General features: G+C 45.4%; 1 protein-coding gene across 5 annotated transcripts in view; it reads right to left on the reverse strand.

Annotated features, from left to right (window-relative positions):
* Nucleotides 1-398: 398 nt before the first annotated feature.
* The window catches only part of LOC115474681 (magnesium transporter NIPA2-like), a 54,455-nt gene continuing 35,650 nt past the window's right edge, over nt 399-19,203 (reverse strand). For 4 of the 5 annotated variants that reach the window (XM_030210282.1, XM_030210283.1, XM_030210280.1 and 1 more), the window contains 4 exons: nt 7,690-7,746; nt 3,944-4,034; nt 3,553-3,713; nt 399-2,432 (listed from right to left, as the gene is read on the reverse strand). In XM_030210282.1, coding sequence (XP_030066142.1) covers nt 1,795-2,432; nt 3,553-3,713; nt 3,944-4,034; nt 7,690-7,746 — 947 coding nt within the window. In that variant the 3' untranslated portion in view covers nt 399-1,794. Of the gene's footprint in view, nt 2,433-3,552; nt 3,714-3,943; nt 4,035-7,689; nt 7,747-11,101; nt 11,107-19,203 lie in introns of all 5 variants that reach the window. The other variant, XM_030210284.1, reaches the window with a different exon arrangement.

Here is a 19,203-nt window from a genome sequence, read left to right on the forward strand (position 1 = left end):
ACCTCTATCATATCTCCTCTCAGCCGCCTTTTCTCCAAGCTGAGGAGCCATAGCCACTTTAGCCTTTCCTCATTTCTATGGAAACAGCTGAAAGATAAAGACAAAGCCACTTTTGTAAAGTAATAACATTCTGTTTAACCCAAAGAGACTGTTCTTCTGGCCACAGAAATATGTAAGCTTCTGAATGCAAAGAAAGCCACAGTGTAACTCCTTTTTTCTGCTGTATCACTAGAGGGCACTGTTGCTCCAATTTCCCCCAAACAAGTGCAGGGTGGAGAGGTGACCTGCTTTGCTCACTTACTGACCGCTTTATGCCCTACCAGGAATAAGGTTAAATGAATGTATATAATATATGCGTACACACACACCAACTTAAAAATGAAAAAGATCACCCACGCTGCCATTAAAAATATTTTATTAAAAAAAATAAAGTATTTTTGCAAGACAAACAGTTTTTCAAAGTTTTGTAAACAGCCATCTTTAAATATTTAAAAAAGTAACAGTAGTGATTCTGAAGCAGTTTATTACTCTTTTAATAAATTACAAAAAATTACTCTGTCATAAAGGTTTGTGGTACAGAGATGTGGATCTAATGGGATTTTGTCCCACCAAGAGTAGCTGGTTAGGGAAGGCAGAACTATAAATATGCTCCTTCCAGCTGCTGCACAGTCATGTATGTCCACTTTGTAACTCATGGCTGGAGGATATGGGCATTCCTTCACCACCCAAGTGCTCAGTTAAGGTAGTTCTACTTGAGGGATGCTTCATGCCAAGGCTACTTGTTCATGTGATGAAGAATCCTTCAGTATGAAGTGCTGATAACTAGTAACCAGAATAAACCTGCTCTGTCCCTCCTTATGATGTGCTTATTGGGCCACTTAGATTAGTAAACTATGCAGCTATGTGATATCTGCCCAACCCCTGCATCACGTATGGTCCTTAATCTAACTTCAGTCACTCCATCTGCAAAGTGGGGAGGGACCACAAGCTGATCTGTCAATGCCAAAAGTTTCATTTCAAGTTTTCAACAGTATATTTGCAAATAGCTTTAATTTAATTGTAGCGGGGGTTATTTTTGCTTGTAAATCATAGACAGCAAGTGACCTGGTCTGGAATGCTGGGCACACAGGGTACATGCAGTCCTGAAGCTTCAAGAGTGGAAGTGTTGTCAAATTCTTCACACTCAGGAAAGTTTTTTTTAGTAACCCAAACCTTTGAAAGAGTTCAAAGAAAGCATATTGTAGTGATCCAATGCCTGCACAGCTTTCAAAACTGAAGTTTACTTTCTCTCCCATATCAGTAATTTGGAAAAATTTAGCATAAAAGGCACTGTATTTTCAAAAGCTTTGCCTTACAATCCAGTGCAGCAATACCAGATTTAAAGACCACCAGAGTGATTCACAGCAATGACAGTATGATCTGCTCAGGATGTAAGGCAGTGAGCTATACAACTACGTCACCTTGAGACAAAACAGTATAGTCTACTCTGGAGCAGAATGTCACAGTAATATCACTTTTCTTTCTGTTAACTCCTACAATATTACCACCGCTCAAACAGTATAATATACCAGCCACCAACTGGAGGCTTAATGATTTCATTTCAGGGAGAGAGAAAGACAGCATCTTGCTGCTCCCTGACATCTACCGGTCTTGTGCAGGGAAGAACTGAGCAGCTAGAGAAAAAAAACAAGTTGGCTACTGGCCCACTACACTCCCCAAGAGGATGAGTGTTTGGAGGTGTAGAAAGCATTACGTTTTCACCACCCCACACTATGCTGCTGATCTTGCAGTCCTTCACACCCTTTCCCTTTCTGTTTCTTCCTCTACCCCCTGAACAACTTTAGCAGTGTCCTCAGGGCTGAACATGACCTGATGCAGAGATGACTGGTACCTTCCAGCTTCACTCCAGGATGTTAGCTGAGGGCTGGCCCCAGCCTGCCTCAGGAAGAGAGGCAGCAAGTCTGGGGTAAAAGGGATATCCCGGAAAGCATGAATTAGGAAGACACCAAAGACTATAGTTAAGAAGCCACTGACAGTACCAATAATGTTGTCCAGTGTCATGTGCTGCCATTCTCTGAAAAGGATGGCAGAGCAGGTCATAACAGCAGTGGTGAAGATGACATAATAGATAGGTGTCACCACAGATGTATTAAAGATGTCCAGAGCTTTGTTAAGGTAGTTGATCTGTATACTGACACAAGCCACCAGGCAGAAGAGCAGCACCCAGCCCAGTGGTTCTTTCAGCACTGGCTTGCCTGCAAACAGCTCCTTGATGGTGATTCCCAGTCCCTTGACACAGGACACAGAGAATGAGCCAATAATAGAGCAGATCAGAACGTAGACCAGGACATTGTTCTGACCATAACGGGGACCAGCTACAAATATGAGAAGAGTGCTGCTAAACAGCATGCACACTGCAAAGATGATAAATCCTAGGAAAAAGAAACAGGGCTGCTTAATAGTTTCCAATACCCATGAGTGAATCCAATACAAAGAATAAAAAATGAGTGATCAGGTATAACTATGACATCAGAGTCTCTGCCAAAGCTTGGTTCACTTTTTCTCTCCTCCCACCATACTCCATTATTTACTTCTGAGCCCACTCTTGGCTTGTTAGTCTTAATAACCAAAGCCACACATCTAACAGGTCTGTGACTGGCAGGAATCTTTTCAGCCACCTGTATTCTCTGGCGAAAAAGTTACCTGTCATTTGTTTAAACTTACATCAGAACTATCCAGCTCCCAGAATATAATACAGCGCTTACACTGATTCTCAAAAACAATTTTTTAAGTGCTGCATTAAACCAATTTCTTGTGTGCGCTCACTAGATACACATATTCCTCCAGATTCTATAAAGGTCGCCCAAAATTGAGCTTGGATCCCAGATTGGCACCCAAAATAATTAGTTAATGGGATCCAATGATTTTAATTATTGAACCTAACAAACACTTAATCGGCACTAATTATTATTTGGGCACCCATCTGGCTACATGCTATTCTGTAATGGGTGCCTAAATTGGATTGCACACAACTCAAAAGGGGTACGGCCACAGGGGGGGGCAAGGGAAGGACAGGGGTGTTTACAAATAACATAGTAACATAGTAGATGACAGCAGAAAAAGACCTGCACGGTCCACCCAAGGCGCGCAGAATAGCGGGGCTCCATGCCCAATTTGTGCACTGGCAGTTACACCAGTTTTCAGCTGGTGTAAGTCCTCGCGCTCAACGTTATTCTATAAAGAGTGGTCACCCCAAAGTGCCCTTTATAGAATAGCATTGAGCACCAAATTTTATCAGCACCATTTATAGTATTTGGCTCATTAGCACTTCAGTAACAGAAGGGAAAGCACCGTTGTACCAAATAACTGTGGTTCAATCACTGCAATACAACGATCTGTTCCTGGTAGGGGATATCAACTCTGATGCTTGGTTACAGTTCACTGATGTGCAAAGATATTGAAATGCAGCTCAACTTGCTACTCTCTCGCAAACCTGAAAAACAAAAACCACTACCTACATTTTGCTCTTGTTGCTTTAAGTACTTCCACTACCTGGATCTTTAAGCTTATCTGCCATCTCCTGCAAGGTGGACACCTCCTCCTCCTGTGGGGCATGAATCACCATGACCGTGGAGCCCAGGATGCTCAAGAGACAGCCCAGCTTCCCGTGGACATTCAGCCACTCATTCAGGAAGTACGAAGACAACACTGCACTGAAGGGAAGCTACACATCAGGAAGACTGGAGGGACATGGGAGCTGAACACACAAAGAAGAAGCACAATGCAGGTATAATGGAACACAGAAACATATCTAGTAAGCAGAGCATATGGCACCTGTAGATCTACACAGACATGGAAACTGAGACAAGGAGCAAAGTGAACACACTGGCGGTGCCATGGGGAACACAGACAGAAGTGCAACAAGCCACTCTGACAGCCTTACCTCACTAACACACTTAGTGCACCCAATGGTGTGACTAGGGTAGCCGGGGCAAAGATATACGCTGCAAAATTTGCAGCTTCTCCAGCTGCCACTGTGAAATAAAAAAAGCAATTTGTCCATGAGAAACAGCCAGCATGGTGCTGCAGTGAACAGAGAATGAACACCAAACCATGGCCCACACCAATATATATCATGTAAAGTACAGCAAACACAGTGGTCAAGTTACTGGATGTCAAGAGAAGCATCTCATTTGCCCACAGCCATCAGGACACCAATGTGAGAAGTCCACAATGCCCATGTGGCCTTCTAAAGCAAGCGCCTAGATTCAGCCCCTGTAGTGTGCAAATGCAATGCACATATTTACACCTGCTCCAAAGCTGGTGTAAATGTGTGCATGAATTCTAAGCATGTGCTTGTATTATTTTATACAATGCATGCATACATAGCAAATCTATCCCTGCTCTGCCCAACCTACACCATGATTACACATGACACATGTTTTAAGTATGCCCCATCTGGTAGCTACGCATATACTGCTGTGCAATTTTAGAAACACTCTAAGGCATAGCTATTCAGACCGGTCTATGGGTTATGATGGCTAGTAAGGACGGGCTGGGTTGGGGATGGAGGAGTAATGAGGAACATGGGGTAGATTGATTTGGTACCGATTCCACATATTTGTATTGAATTAATGTAAACCATTCTGTGGTTTTTTGAAGAAACAGTATGTATGCATAAATAAATGCCTTTTCTGCACGTAAAACAGGCTTTACACATGGAAAATCTTTTTTTCCTATTATAAAAAACTACTCCCATTGGTGTAGTTTCCCTGCTTAATTGGGGGTTGGGGTGTGTGAGGAAAGAGTAAGAGAGGCCATATGACGGGGAGGGAAGCTAATTCAGCACTACCAGGTGGAGCATATCCTTCTGACCCTCAACTACACCTATGAGTACTCCCAAATGTCCAAGAGACTAGCTATTTATTGGAGAAACTAAGAAATGTGTGTGGAGCCCAGCAGTTTCCTCCAGCTCATCTGGATTGCCAGGGGTATGCTCCTATTTTTATATCCCCCTTCCAGCTCACTGATGCATCAGTCTAGGATTCCCTCTGCATCCCTGAAACCATGCAATGGAAAACATGACCCAGGATATGAGAACTGCCACACTGCCTCAGACCAATGGTCCACCATGCTTAGTATCTTGCTTTCTAACACTGGCCAGTCCAAGTTACAGGATCCCAAAATGTAGATGGATTCCATGCTGCTTACCCAAAAGAATAAGCAGTGGATTTTCCGAAGTCCACCTAATTAAAAACAGCTTATGAATTTTTCCTTCAAGTACTGTCCCAGCAATGCAAACTACTTTTACTTCATCCTTCAAATAACGAATTCCAGAGCTTTCTTACAATACCTTTTCCCAATGCTTTAGTCCAGTGTTTGCCAACTACCGTGCCATGATACACTGGTATACCATGAGATACAACTGAAAGTCACCATTGCCTAATGCTCAGATCCAAACCAGCACCTGGGTTCTACTCTCAACGCCCTGAGCAACAAGAAACATCTGTAATAGACAGGGCTGGCCCTGCCACTATGCAAACTAGGCCCCTGGCTAAGGCACAGAGTTTTTGGGGTGCAGCAACAAAGCTCCAGTGCACAAAAGAGCCTTCCTCCTGGCGGACCTACGTCCCCCTATATCTTCCTGCACCAGCCCCGAGTTACAGATGAGTAAGCACTGCACAGACTCTATAAATACAAGCCCACACAAACGCAGTAGTCCCACCCTCCAACTTACAAAGCCTGCACAGTGCTCACTCATCTTTAAGTGGCTGGCACAGAAGGTAGCAGGTCAGCAGTGGTCCAGAAGCAATGAGGAAAGGGGAATGAGATGCTCGGCAGTTGGGTGTGGAGAAGGAAGAGGAGATGCTAGACACCTTGAGGGGAAGGGAGATACTGAACTACTGGGGTGGAGGGGGTAGTGTGAGGGCCTTGAGTCAGCTGGGGGGGGGGGGACGATTGAAAGTTCACCTTGGGTTGGCCCCGGTAATGGTTCATAAAACATGCATGAATTCCTTTCTGACTGCAGGTCTATTCATGCATGCCTTTCTTTCCTATAGCATGAGCCCTGCAGCCTGAAAAATAACAGGGAGTGGGCTGGGTCAGACAGCTGGGCCCCACTTTGTGCAGCACACATTACACGCAGCACCTCCTCCTGACCTCTCCTTTCAGTCTTTCCAGCCTCTGTCTTATCCTCAGGCTGAGGCCCTGATAATCAATTCCCCCCGCTGTTCCAAAATAGCACCCTAAAAATAGTGCCGGAACAGTGCGGGGAATTAACTCCCCCATGATCAATACTAATAACATGCAAATTTTAGCGCATTATTAGCATTGATAATCCTGGGAAAGTGCGGGAGGATTGTGCCTGAGCATGTGCCCCCCCCCCCCCCCCAGGATCTCCAGCCCCCCGACCCCCCCCCCCGAAATGAGGGTATGGGGGGGGAGGTCCAGTGGATCTCCAGCCCCCCTAACTCCCCCCCCAAAGAAAACATACCTGGTGGCCCAAGTGGGCTGCCGACCAAATCTCACCCACCCTCCCTGGTGGTCTAGTGGCCAACCTGCCCCATATACCTCCACAATGAAGGAGGGATTAGCACTCCCTCCTCTTTCCAGCTCTGCCTTCAAAATGGCGGCACCCTACCCAGTGCATCCTGGGATGCACTAGGCAGGGCTTCCCTACCATATATGGGAGTTTCTCCCTTATATGATAGGGATGCACAGGGCAGGACACCGGCATTTTGAAGGTGGCGCTAGAAAGAGGAGGGAGTACTACTCCATCCTCCAACATGGAGGTATGGGGGGGTGGTGGGTTGGCCACTACACCACCAGGGGGGAGAGGTTGGGTCAGCAGCCCACTTGGGCCACCGGGTATGCTTTTTTGGGTGTGGGGGGGCTGGAGATCCATTGGACTTCCAGCCCCGTGTGCCCTTGTGTCGGGGAAGGGGGCACTAGGACACCAGGGCCTTGCTTTTGGAGGAGGGTCCAGGGGTCCAATGCGCTGCCTGACTCTGATGGGGGGAAGGGCGGGAGCATAGCCTTAACCCTAACACCAGCTATGAGCTGGTGTAGGATTAAGGCACTATTCCGCCCATACAATCAGAGCGCTGTTCTCTGATCTTAGGGGCAGAATACAAGCATAGCTCATTTAAATCTAATTTAAATGAGATCTGCGCTATTGCCTTGCTTGGGAACTGTTTGCCTGACGATCATGGGGGCGCAGGTAAATGCGGGTGCTAGTCCAGCATGTGTGTGAGTGTGTCACTGTGATTGTCACACCTCTTATGTTGTCTCACCTGGACCCTCGAGGGTAGTTTCTGTGACACTTGTCTGTGGAGGAGGGGATGGATGCATATTAGATGGTATTCATGGCCTGCCTTGTGTCCCTGTCCAAAAACCCTAGTTTGGCATTACTGCTTGTACATTGAATGTGTTTACCTGCTGCAAAGGCAAGGAGAGGGAACATGGGACACTGAGCAGAACTCTAGACTCAACAATTGGGATGAAAAGAGGACATGAGAGATGAAAATAAGAAGGTGGAGAAAGTCTGCCAGGAAAAAAATTAAAAACCATCTCCAGACTGCAGGAGAATGACTGAGTAACTTTTATCATGATCATAACAACAGTAACACAGAACTAAAACTAAAGAAGAGATCTATGATCATCTGCCACTTCTGCTGTGAAAATACTTACTGGAAAGCATGCCTGCCCACCACAGCCATTCTCGCAAGTACGCATGGCCACCCTGACCTAAGGAGAAAAAAAAAAGGTAAAATTAGTCCTTATCTGATCATTTTCTTTCCATTAGTCCCAACAGATCAATCCAGAGATGAGTGGGTTATGTCCCTCTACCAGCAGGTGGAGATGGAGAGAACACCAGAGCTCTACCATAAAGGATACTCTGCAGTAGCCTCACTTTCAGTATGTTCGATACCAAAGCAGTAAGGAGACCATGAATCTATGAAGTACGCTCCTGCCTCTGCAGCGGCCCTGTCTGCAATGACCATGGCCTTCCTCCCATACCATCCTTCCACAGAACCGCGTCATCAAGATGATCAAAGTAACTCCTGAAGTAAAAAGTAGGATCCTGAAGTAAAAAGTAGGATCTGGAAGAATGAGATAAACTCAGACAGCATGATTTTGACAAGAACAACACAGGGCAGGCCTCTGGATTGATCTGTTGGGACTAATGGAAAGAAAATGATCAGGTAAAGACTAAATTTACCTTCCATAGCGTCCCACACATCAATCCAGAGACAAGTAGGATATACCAAAGCAGTCCCCCAAGTGGGGTGGGACCGCAAAGCCATACCAGCCTCGATAGGCATCGCCGGTGCCAAACTCCAGAAGCAGAGGCAGGACAAGGGGCAACACCTTGCAAAACCAGGTCTCTCAAGAAACGCCCTCCAGAACTAAGGGAAGCGGCACCAACCACAGGCATAAAAAGTAATACCTGACAATCAGGCAAGGATGTAACCTGAACCAACAAGGATGAGGAAGTTCCACACCCACCTCCCAATCAAGCTGGAGCCCCAACAATGGGAGTAGTCTGGCAACTAGTGCCAGATCAACTGTGCCAGCCATAATGGAGCCCACCTTGGCAGCCAGTAACAGAACAAGACTCTACAAGACTCAAGAGTCAGCAATGGAGCTAAACCCAACCAAAGGGGCGGCCTGCGCCACACTTGCCATTGACCAGGCAAGACCCAGTACAAAGAGCCGGAGCAATGCTCAACCACCTGAAAGAGGAACAGGCTAAGTGGATATGGATCAAGAGTCGAAGAAGAACAGGCTCGCCCACCAGCAAAGAAGCAAGGCTCGTCAGCAGAACCAGCCCACAGCACGACCTCCAGGGAGGAGACCAAGGCCCAACAATCTGAGAGAGAGAGAGCAAGGGTTGACATCCAGCAATGGCCCCCGGCTCAGCCACCAGTGGGGAGCCAAGCCCACCAGCCAGAGAAGGAGCCAGGCGTTAAAGTCAGACAAAGCACCAGTCTCAACTGCCGGAAGAAAGGCTCGATCTGCAGAGCCAGAGCCCGGCTCAGCAGTCAGGGACAGAGAAAGGTTAGACCACCAGATACAGGGTAAAACTCCACAATCCAAGGTGTAGCCATGCTTGACTCCCAGAAACAGAGCAAAGCACCACCTTCCGAAATGGTAGCCAACACTATAAGGATCTACAGTGAAAGGCTGGGTTCCAGGAACAGAGAAAGGCATGGAAACCAAAGACTGCTACTACTACTACTTAACATTTCTAGAGAGCTACTAGGGTTACGCAGCTCTATACAGTTTAACAAAGAAGGACAGTCCCTGCTCAAAGGAGCTTACAATCTAAAGGACGAAATGTCAAGTTGGGGCAGTCTAGATTTCCTGAGCAGAGGTGTAGTGGTTAGGTGCCGAAGGCGACATTGAAGAGGTGGGCTGTGAGCAATGATTTGAAGATGGGCAGGGAGGGGGCCTGGTGTATGGGCTCAGGGAGTTTGTTCCAAGCATGGGGTGAGGTGAGGCGAGGCAGAAAGGGCGGAGCCTGGAGTTGGCGGTGGTGGAGAAGGGTACTGAAAGGAGGGATTTGTCTTGAGAGCGGAGGTTACGGGTAGGAATGTAAGGGGATATGAGGGTAGAGAGGTAAGGAGGGGCTGCAGATCGAGTGCATTTGTAGGTTAGTAGGACAAGCTTGAACTGTATGCGGTACCTGATCGGAAGCCAGTGAAGTGACTTGAGGAGAGGGGTGATATGAGTATATCGGTCCAGGCGGAAGATAAGACGTACAGCAGAGTTCTGAATGGACTGAAGGGGGATAGATGGTTAAGTGGGAGGCCAGTGAGGAGTAGATTGCAGTAGTCAAGGCGAGAGGTAATGAGAGAGTGGATGAGAGTTCAGGTGGTGTGCTCAGAGAGGAAAGGGCGAATTTTGCTAATGTTATAGAGGAAGAAGCGACAGGTCTTGGCTATCTGCTGGATATGCGCAGAGGAGAGGGAGGAGTCGAAGATGACTCCGAGGTTGCGGGCAGATGAGACAGGGACGATGAGGGTGTTATCAACTGAGATGGAGAGTGGAGGGAGAGGAGAAGTGAGTTTGGGAGGGAAGACAATAAGCTCGGTCTTGGCCATGTTCAGTTTCAGGTGGCGGTTGGACATCCAGGCAGCAATGTCAGATAAGCAAGACGATACTTTGGCCTGGGTTTCCGCAGTGATGTCTGGTGTGGAGAGATAAAGCTGGGTGTCGTCAGCATAAAGATGATATTGGAAACCATGAGATGAGATCAGCGAGCCCAGGGAAGAGGTGTAGATTGAGAAGAGAAGGGGTCCAAGGACAGATCCCTGAGGAACTCCAACAGAGAGCGGGATGTGGGTGGAGGAAGAACCATGAGAATTGTACTCTGAAGGTACGGTGGGAGAGATAAGAGGAGAACCAGGAGAGGACAAAGCCCTGGAACCCAAATGAGGACAGTGTGGCAAGAAGTAAATTGTGATTGACAGTGTCAAAAGCGGCGGATAGGTCGAGGAGGATGAGGATGGAGTAGTGACCTTTGGATTTGGCAAGGAACAGGTCATTGCAGACTTTAGATAGTGCCGTTTCTGTCGAGTGTAGGGGGCGACAGCCGGATTGAAGCAGAAATGGAGCATGGCATGACTCCAGCAGACGGAGCCAGTCCTGACGTTCAATGACGGAAAAGACTCGACATCCACAGAAGAAGCAAGGCCTGGCATCCCAAGCTGGCACACAGTTCTGCAGCCAAAACCGGAACGAAACCTGGTAACAGAGCAAGGCCACCAACTGGAGACGGGACAAGTCACAACCGCCACAAATAGGAAAAGCTTGGCATCCAGAAACAGGGCATAAACCCGACCTCCAGAGACAGGGCCAGTACCAATACCCAGAGGCGGAGCCCCACGCCCCCAAGGTCAGTCCCCACCTGGAGAGACTGTGCATGTCTCAAACAAAGCAAGGCTCAACAGCCAGAAACTGAGCAAGACCCAACGTGCAGAGAGGGTGCAAAGTGCGATGGCCTGAGGGAGTCCGACGTCACCTCCCAAACTGGAGCAATGTACAACATCCAAAGACGAGGGGGGACACGGCCTCCCAAGTAGGAAGCAGGCATGACATGCCCTGACAGAGGGAGGCTCAACATCCACAGACAAAACCAGGCTCAACCTCCAGAGACAGAACAAATCCAAAACTGCCAAGACAAAGCAAGGCTCGACACCTGGCGACGGAGCAAGGCTCGACGCTCAGACATAGCAAGGTTCGACTTCCAAGGATGGAGCAAGGCTCCATGTCCAGAGATAGAGCCAGCCACAACGCCTCCAGGATCAAAGCTCTACATTGGAGCAAGACTAGACCTCCAGAAACAGAGCAAGGTGACATAGGCAAACCAGGAATTGACCAATTGACCCCATCCTGCAGGGACCTAGACACCATCTAGAGGGGCCACCCCTGAAACCCTCCTTCACTACAGTAATTTACTGATTAACTGCTCCAGTCATGCAATGAACTGCTTGGCAAAGCAAGTAGTAAGAGAGAATGAAATAAAATATGCCCCATTAGAAACAGAGCTGAATCCACAAATCCTAATATAATGGGCAAACCAGCCTTGAACCTGTGACCTGTGACATTTCATTACTTTCTAAGAAGAAAACACTAAATAAATCACACATTATTCCATATATGCTAAAGACTTTTTTAAAATATTAATGTCCTTAATACCTTATCAAGTTTTAAATTAATGAAAATCTCAAAAATACTAAGATGGAGACAGTTGTCCAGCAGCGAGAGGGGTGCTATCTAGTCTTTTGCATTGAGCGTCACATATATGATTATCTCCCAGTTGGTGAGAAGTTATATATGTGTGCCCAATGCAAAGAGCTCCTAGCTCTCAAAAAACAGGTCCGTTCTCTTGAGGCTAGAGTACCAGATTTAAAGGAGCTGAGGGAGACAGAGAGGTGCACAGATAAGACCTACAAGGACGTTGTAGAGAAGCTCCACCTCCAGTCTGGCAGCCCCTGTGCTGCCATGGAGGAGGGAGGTTTTCTAGAAGGAGAGCATCACCCCAGTGAAGTAGGAAGTACTTCTTTAGCCAGGAACTGCCCACCAGGGGATGTACTATCCTCTCGCACCAAGGATATGTCTCCGAGAACTTCTGCCAAGGCAGGAAGGGTTAGGACAGCTGTTGTAGTTGTGATTCGATCATTAGGCATGTAGATAGCTGGGTGGCTGTTGGACATGAGGATTGCCTGGTCACTTGCCTATCTGGTGCGAAGGTGGCGGACCTCATGCATCATCTAGACAGGATCTTAGACAGTGCTGGGGAGGACCCATTGGTACATGTGGGTACCAATGACATAAGAAAATGTAGGAGGGAGGTTCTGGAAGACAAATTTAGGCTCTTAGGTAGAAAGCTGAAGTCGAGATCCTCGAGGGTAGCATTTTCAGAGATGCTTCCCGTTCCACATGCAGGATCCAAAAGGCAAGCAGAGGTTGAGACAATGGTGCAGGGATGAGGGATTTAGATTTGTTAGGAACTGGGCAACATTCTGGGAAAGGGAGAGACTGTTCTGAAAGGATGAACTCCACCTTAACCAGGATGGAACCAGGCTGCTGGCGCTAACTTTTAAAAAGGAGACAGAGCAGCTTTTAAACTAGAATGTGAGGGAAAGCGGACAGTCGCCCTGGAGCGCATGGTTCGGTGTGGAGTATCCTTGAAGGATACAATTGAAACAGAACATTTAGGGAATCCCAGTAGACAGGTTTCAACAATGCAGAAAATAAACCAGGTGTGCTTAATGAGAGAGAAGGATAAAGGATGCACATTATCCCCTTCAACTTCTAAGCAGCTTGTAGATCAAATAAAAAAACGCAATTTAAAGCGCCTGTATACAAATGCTAGAAGCCTAAAAAATTAGATGGAAGAGTTAGAGTATATAGCACTAAATGATGAAGCAGATATAATAGGCGTCTCAGAGACTTGGTGGAAAGAGGACAATCAATGGGACATTGTGTTAACAGGGTACAAACTATATCGCAATGATAGAGAGGATCAAATTGAAGGGGGTGTTGCACTATATGTTAAAGAGGGAATTGAGACAAATAAAATAAACATTACACATGAAACAGATAACAGCTTGGAATCATTATGGATAGAAATTCCATGTATGAAGTGAAGTATTCTTGTAGGGCTGTACGACTGTCCACCTGGACAGAACGAACAGACAGATGAAGAAATGTTTACAGAGATTACGAAAGCTGGCAAACTGGGCAACACTAAAATAATGGTGTGAGGAAACAGTGTGTTTTAAGCCTATAAAATGTATTAGATATTTTCCTATTTTAATTATGTCCTGAAGTGTATTTCTCCTATTTGGCCAGCAGGTGGTGTGTCTTTGCTGTAAAGCTGTTCTAGGGAACTGAATGTTCCTTTTCTTTAACACAAGCAGGAAGCATGCAGCAGTATACTTTCAAATCTTGCTGAATGGGCTCTGATTGGCCGAGGAGCTCATTTCCTTTAGAGTGTACTGATTTTGCCTTCAGTCTTAGCCAAGAAGAAAGAGAGACAGATCTCTTTGCTGAGGCTCAGTGAATTGTATGTCCTGATATTCCCAGATACTGTTTAGCCAGTATGCAAATGTTTAGTTAGTGTTATAATTGATCCATATTTCAGTTACCTGTTATTGTTTGCCAATTGCATATTTTTGTCTACTGTTCCAAGTTCTGAGAATAAACACAATTGTTTGTTCATTCTACCTGACTGGAATGATAAAGAATCCTGGTGATTTGTGTGTTGGGTCTGGGAACTGTGGGACCACTGGGAATGTGGCTCCAGTAACCTAGAAATCACTGGGGATAATTGGAGAGCAGGAGACTCACCCAGAGGCGGTTGTGACCCAGTCGGTGGGAGGAGGGTGAAAGTGTAGAGCACAAGCAGCAGGTGCAGGCGGACCTCAGCTACGCTGGGGATAGTCCCTCTAAGTGGCCGCAGGGTAATCCCAGGCGTGTAGCTAGGCGTTTCATGACAAATGGGTGATTTCAATTACCACTTATGACCATATAATTCTACGAAGATACTGCCAAGTATTGGAGGTGTGCAATCGCTAGCATATATGAAATGTGGAGAAAAAAAGACTTCAGAAACCCTAAAGAGTACTCCTTGTGTGGAAACCACCTTTCAATTGTCGAGTACTCTGGTTCTTCAATCACTAGTCTTCACAAAAAAAACTCCACTCTTCTTTTTCATATAATACATGCACATACACCTTTCACAATTCTCAATGGTGAAGGCTACTAATTATATGCATTCGGTGAATCAAATACTACTTAGCTGAAATGTTCTTAAAGCTGTCAATGCTCCATCCGCATACAGTGTTCACGAAGCCCAACAGGAGACCCTGTTTCGCCACTATTAGGCTGTTTCAAGGGCCAGAACTTTAATACAGACAGCTGTTTTCCATCTTTCAACTTCACCGTATCAAACTGCCTCTCATCGGCGTCCTAAACTCGAATCACACTTCCTTCCTCTATATATACGTCATTTCCTTCATCCCTGACATAATGAATCCACAGCAACAACTTTATAGGCAAAAGCACAATTCACAAAAAAGCTTTCCACTCAATTGAAATGTTCAATCCCTTGGGGATTACAGTCTGCAGCATGTATATCCATCTCTGTTCTCTCTGTCTTAACTTCTTCCTTATGTCTCCTCTGCGCTCTGAAACCTGAATTTGCTCCAGAACTACACATTGCAAATCGCAAAAATCATGTTGTTTTAAAAGGCAGTGAGAAACCAAAGGTTCATATGTCTTCTTAGCTTGTATGCAGTGTCTATGTTCAATTAACCACGTTTTTAACATCCTAGAAGTTTGTCCCACATAATACAAATTGCAAGTGCATTTTAATAAATAAATCACATTCTTTGATTGACAATCTGTCAAGAACCTTAACTGATAAGACTTGCCCGTGTGTGTATCCATGAATTTATCCACCTCCAGCATAATGTGACACACCGAACACTGCCCGCATGCTTTATGCTGTCCTATTCTGGCAGCCATGTTGTTCTCACGATTCCATGTATCAGCAACACATAGCAAATCATTCAAATTGCTCTGTCTTTGATAAGCAAACAAAATTCTTAAATCCCGAAACCACGGATAAATATGCAACATTGCCATGTGTTTTTTAATGATCTTCACCATTCTATTTGTGTGAGTGTTATATTTTGTTACAAAAGTCACCACCTCTTGTTGCTCCGCTGTACTAGCGGCAGGATTAAGCAGCCATTCTCTGTGATTACAGTAAGCCCGTTTTCTTGCTCGGGATACCAAGGACTTAGGATAACCTCTATCTTGTAATTTCTGTTGTAAATGAGAAGTCTGTTGAAAATATCTCTCAGTCGTTGAACAGATTTTCCGGTATCGCAAAAATTGTGCAAAGGGAATATTCGTTTTGCAATGACTCGGGTGCATACTTTGAAAATGTAATGTAGTGTTCCGATCAGTAGGTTTAACAAACACAGACGTTTCCAGTTTTCTCTGAACAATGTTCACCTGTACATCCAAAAAAGAAATAGAAACATCACTATGGGCATATTCAAATTTAATCGTCTCATGGCACCCATTTAAGTATGTCACAAATTCATGTAATTCCATGGAAGTGCCACCCCATAGGACAAAAATGTCGTCTATTATTCTACTATCTCTTTGGGAATAATCAGTGTAACTGACGTGTGGGAATTATTCTACTATCTCTTTGGGAATAATCAGTGTAACTGATTTCAATTACTCCAATATTGACTGAATAAATGTTACATTGGGGAGTGTCGGGGAGATAAAATTTGTAGATGTAATAAATGACTGCTTCTTGGAACAACTGGTCCAGGACCCGACAAGAGGGGGAGCCATTTTGGATCTGGTCCTTGGTGGCGTGCAGGGCACAGTGTGAGAGGTGGCAGTGTTGGGTCCCCTGGGAAACAGTGATCATAACATGATCAAGTTTGAGTTACTATCTGGGATGAATCCGCAAAGGAAATCTACTGTAGCTGCATTTAATTTTCGAAAGGGCGACTATAATAAAATGAGAAAAATTGCTAAAAAGAAACTAAAGGGTCGGCTCCTAAGGTTAGGACACTAAATCAGGCGTGGACGTTATTCAAAAATACCATCTTTGAAGCCCAATCCAGATGCATTCCACATATTTGCATAAAAGTTACCGAACAGACTGAAGAGTGGTGTTAAGCACTCAACCATTATCCCCCTTCTTTCCCAGTGGGGCCACATCATAGTGAACAACAAGCACCCTGCCAAGCACAGCCGAAGCACGGGAATCTGGGTCGGATGCCCAGCCTACCAAAGTGACTCCGAGCACCTCTGCTAGTGCTGACTGTGCCTCCGGAAGAAATGAAGGCCAGCGCAAACCAGAACTGCCCAGTCATGTAGGTCCGTGCATGAAGCTCTGGCTTTTTTTTTTTGCACGCCAAAGACAGGGACCAAGATGGCAGCTGTAAACAGCGCCAAACTGCCCTGGAGCCTGCCACATTCAGGGTGCGGTCTCCTCTAATTCGGCAGTAGCATTGCCAGGAAAAGACCAAGGGCCAGGAAAAGAGCAAACTGCAGCCACCAATGTGCAATAACAGGGGTAATTATCCCTTTCCAGGCAGAACACTCCCTGGCAACTTCCACGGGAGCCAAACGAACGGCTCCAACCAGAGTAAGAAATAAACAACACTCACTGTGTTAAGCAAGGCAGAAACATGGCACAATGAGATGAAAACATAATGCCAACACCTGTCAAGTCCAGCACAGAACTGGTACTTTTGCTGTGTTTCTATCGCTCTGCTACTTCTCTTTATTTTATTTGGAAGAGGCAGGAGTGTCAGGAGGCAGAAGCAGAGGGATCAGAGCGCTGGACTGCCACATGGGCCTGAAGGCAGGGAAGGGGTAGGGGAGGGACCTGGCACCACCAGATGTATCCCATACTGGCCAAGCACAGCCATAACCCCCTAAGCTCAACTAACCCTGAGGGAACAGGCTAGGAGCAAATCTCAATCCAGAGAGCTGCACAGGATATGTCCATCCACCTGCTGAGATAGAAAGAATACAGAAAGTGAGGCTACTGCACAACATCCTTTATGGCAGAACTCTGGCGTTCTCTCCATCTCCACTTGCTGGTAGAGGGACATAAACCACTCATCACTGGATTGATCTGTGGAAAGCTATGGAAAGGATATGAGCACAACTTTCCAAATCCAGAACTGAGATACCAACAAATCCAAACAGGAGGAGGGTTCCAGAGACAAAAACGAGCTGAGCAAACTTAGGAAATTACTCGATAGTGTGAAGAACTTAGGAGAGAACCAAACATGACTCTGCTGAGTACACTGCCCCAAAACTAGTGCTCCACTTTCAAATCCAGCAGAATGCATCCATCCACATCACAGGGCACTCACTTGCAAGATGACTTTAAGCAAACAAACTGAAAAGCAATTTTTAAATGAAAACTAAACAAAATCTATTTGCCCAAACACTAACAACTTGTATAAGTAAAACTGGCTTTTACCCCCATCCACCCAAGTCCTCCCCTTTCAAATACCTTCCCCCCTTGTCTGGATAATTTTGTGCACACAAGTTAAGCCAGATAAAAAGGAAACAGGGCTGAAGGTGTAAAACACAGCAGGCTAACAGATTTAACCAGATAGAGCCCTATTGAGCACTATCCAGTTATATTTCCACACACAGGTTAATCCACATAAATAGCAGGATTAAAGTTATCCAGAGAGCTTTACCACTGGCTGAGCTATTCAATACTGTGTACTACACTCTGCAGCCTCCATCCCTTCCACTATACTTTTCCTCTCTGGCAAAAACAGGTTCAGTTAACTTCATTTCTGGTAGTCAAGATTGAAAATTGAAATCCATGGGGGTGAATTTTCAGTGGTCAAGTGACCACATCAAGTTAGATAGATAATTTATCCATATGCTGAAAATATTGGCATAACTTTATGCAGATAAAGGGATAATTTATCTGTATTGCTGTCCCTCATATTTCTGTATTTACACGTGAATGCATAAGCTACAAGCTGAATTTCATAGCTTTCCATATAAACTTTTGGCCACATCCTAGACCATCTCTAATTCCACCCCCACCCCCCACCCCCCATTTTGGAACAGATAAAGATTCTATAAAGGTTACCCAAATTTGGGCACCCAAAATAATCAGTTGATGGGCTTAAATGATTTAATTATTGGAGCTAACAAGCACTTAATTAGCACTAATTATGATTTGGGCACCAATCTAGCTATGCACTATTCTGTAACAATGGGTGCCTAAATTGGATCACGTGCAACTCATAAGGGGGTGTGGCCATGAGAGGGGCATGGCCGGGTTGGAGCATTCCCCAAAGATGCACGGAATAAGGGGGATCTGTGCCCAATTTGTATGCCAGCATTTACACCAGATTTCACCTGGGGTAAGTCCTCACGTCCAAAGCTGAGCGCCGAATTCGGCACTCTATTCTATAAAGAGTGCTCATCTTGAAGTGCCCTTTATAGAGTAGCATTGAGCGGCAAATTTTATTGGTGCCATTTATAGAATTTGGCCCATAAAGGGCAATTTTATAACCCAGGCACTCATATTTATGCTCTTATTACACACATAAATGATTTAGACTGCATGCATGCGTTCACCCTCCCCTTTGTTTTGGCAACTTTTTGCAGTCCTTTTAAACTCATCTAAAACACAGTCTACTTTTTCAAGTCCTACAGCGGCGTTCAGAAGCGATATTCCTCTCAATACCTCACAACGGTCTTTATAAAGGCATTTATCTTGTTTTACATTAAGAACTAGGTAACATTCTACCCATTACCGATTTCCAGTTTATTTGCAATTGGCACTGTGTCTTTTTCATGTAATAGAAGTGTTTCATTTATTTACTCCGGGCCCTCTGCAAATTTTCTTTCAAGAAACATTTTTGTACATGTTCTTCACATTGCATCGGTTTGGCACCTTTTTGCTGTCTTTTAAACACTTTCGACACGCAGTCTGTCTTTTTTATGCTTTTCAGCAGCATCCATAAGCGATGTCATTTGCAATACCTTATAATGGTTCTTTATGAAGGCACTGTCTTTGGTTCTAAATCCAACATAGCCCTTTATCCAGGTACCATCACTGATTTTTGGTTCACGGCTGATTGGAATGGTGCCTACTTCAAGGTTTGGTTT

The sequence above is a fragment of the Microcaecilia unicolor genome, chromosome 7, assembly GCF_901765095.1.
Source record: "Microcaecilia unicolor chromosome 7, aMicUni1.1, whole genome shotgun sequence".
In the NCBI taxonomy this organism is placed as follows: domain Eukaryota; kingdom Metazoa; phylum Chordata; class Amphibia; order Gymnophiona; family Siphonopidae; genus Microcaecilia; species Microcaecilia unicolor.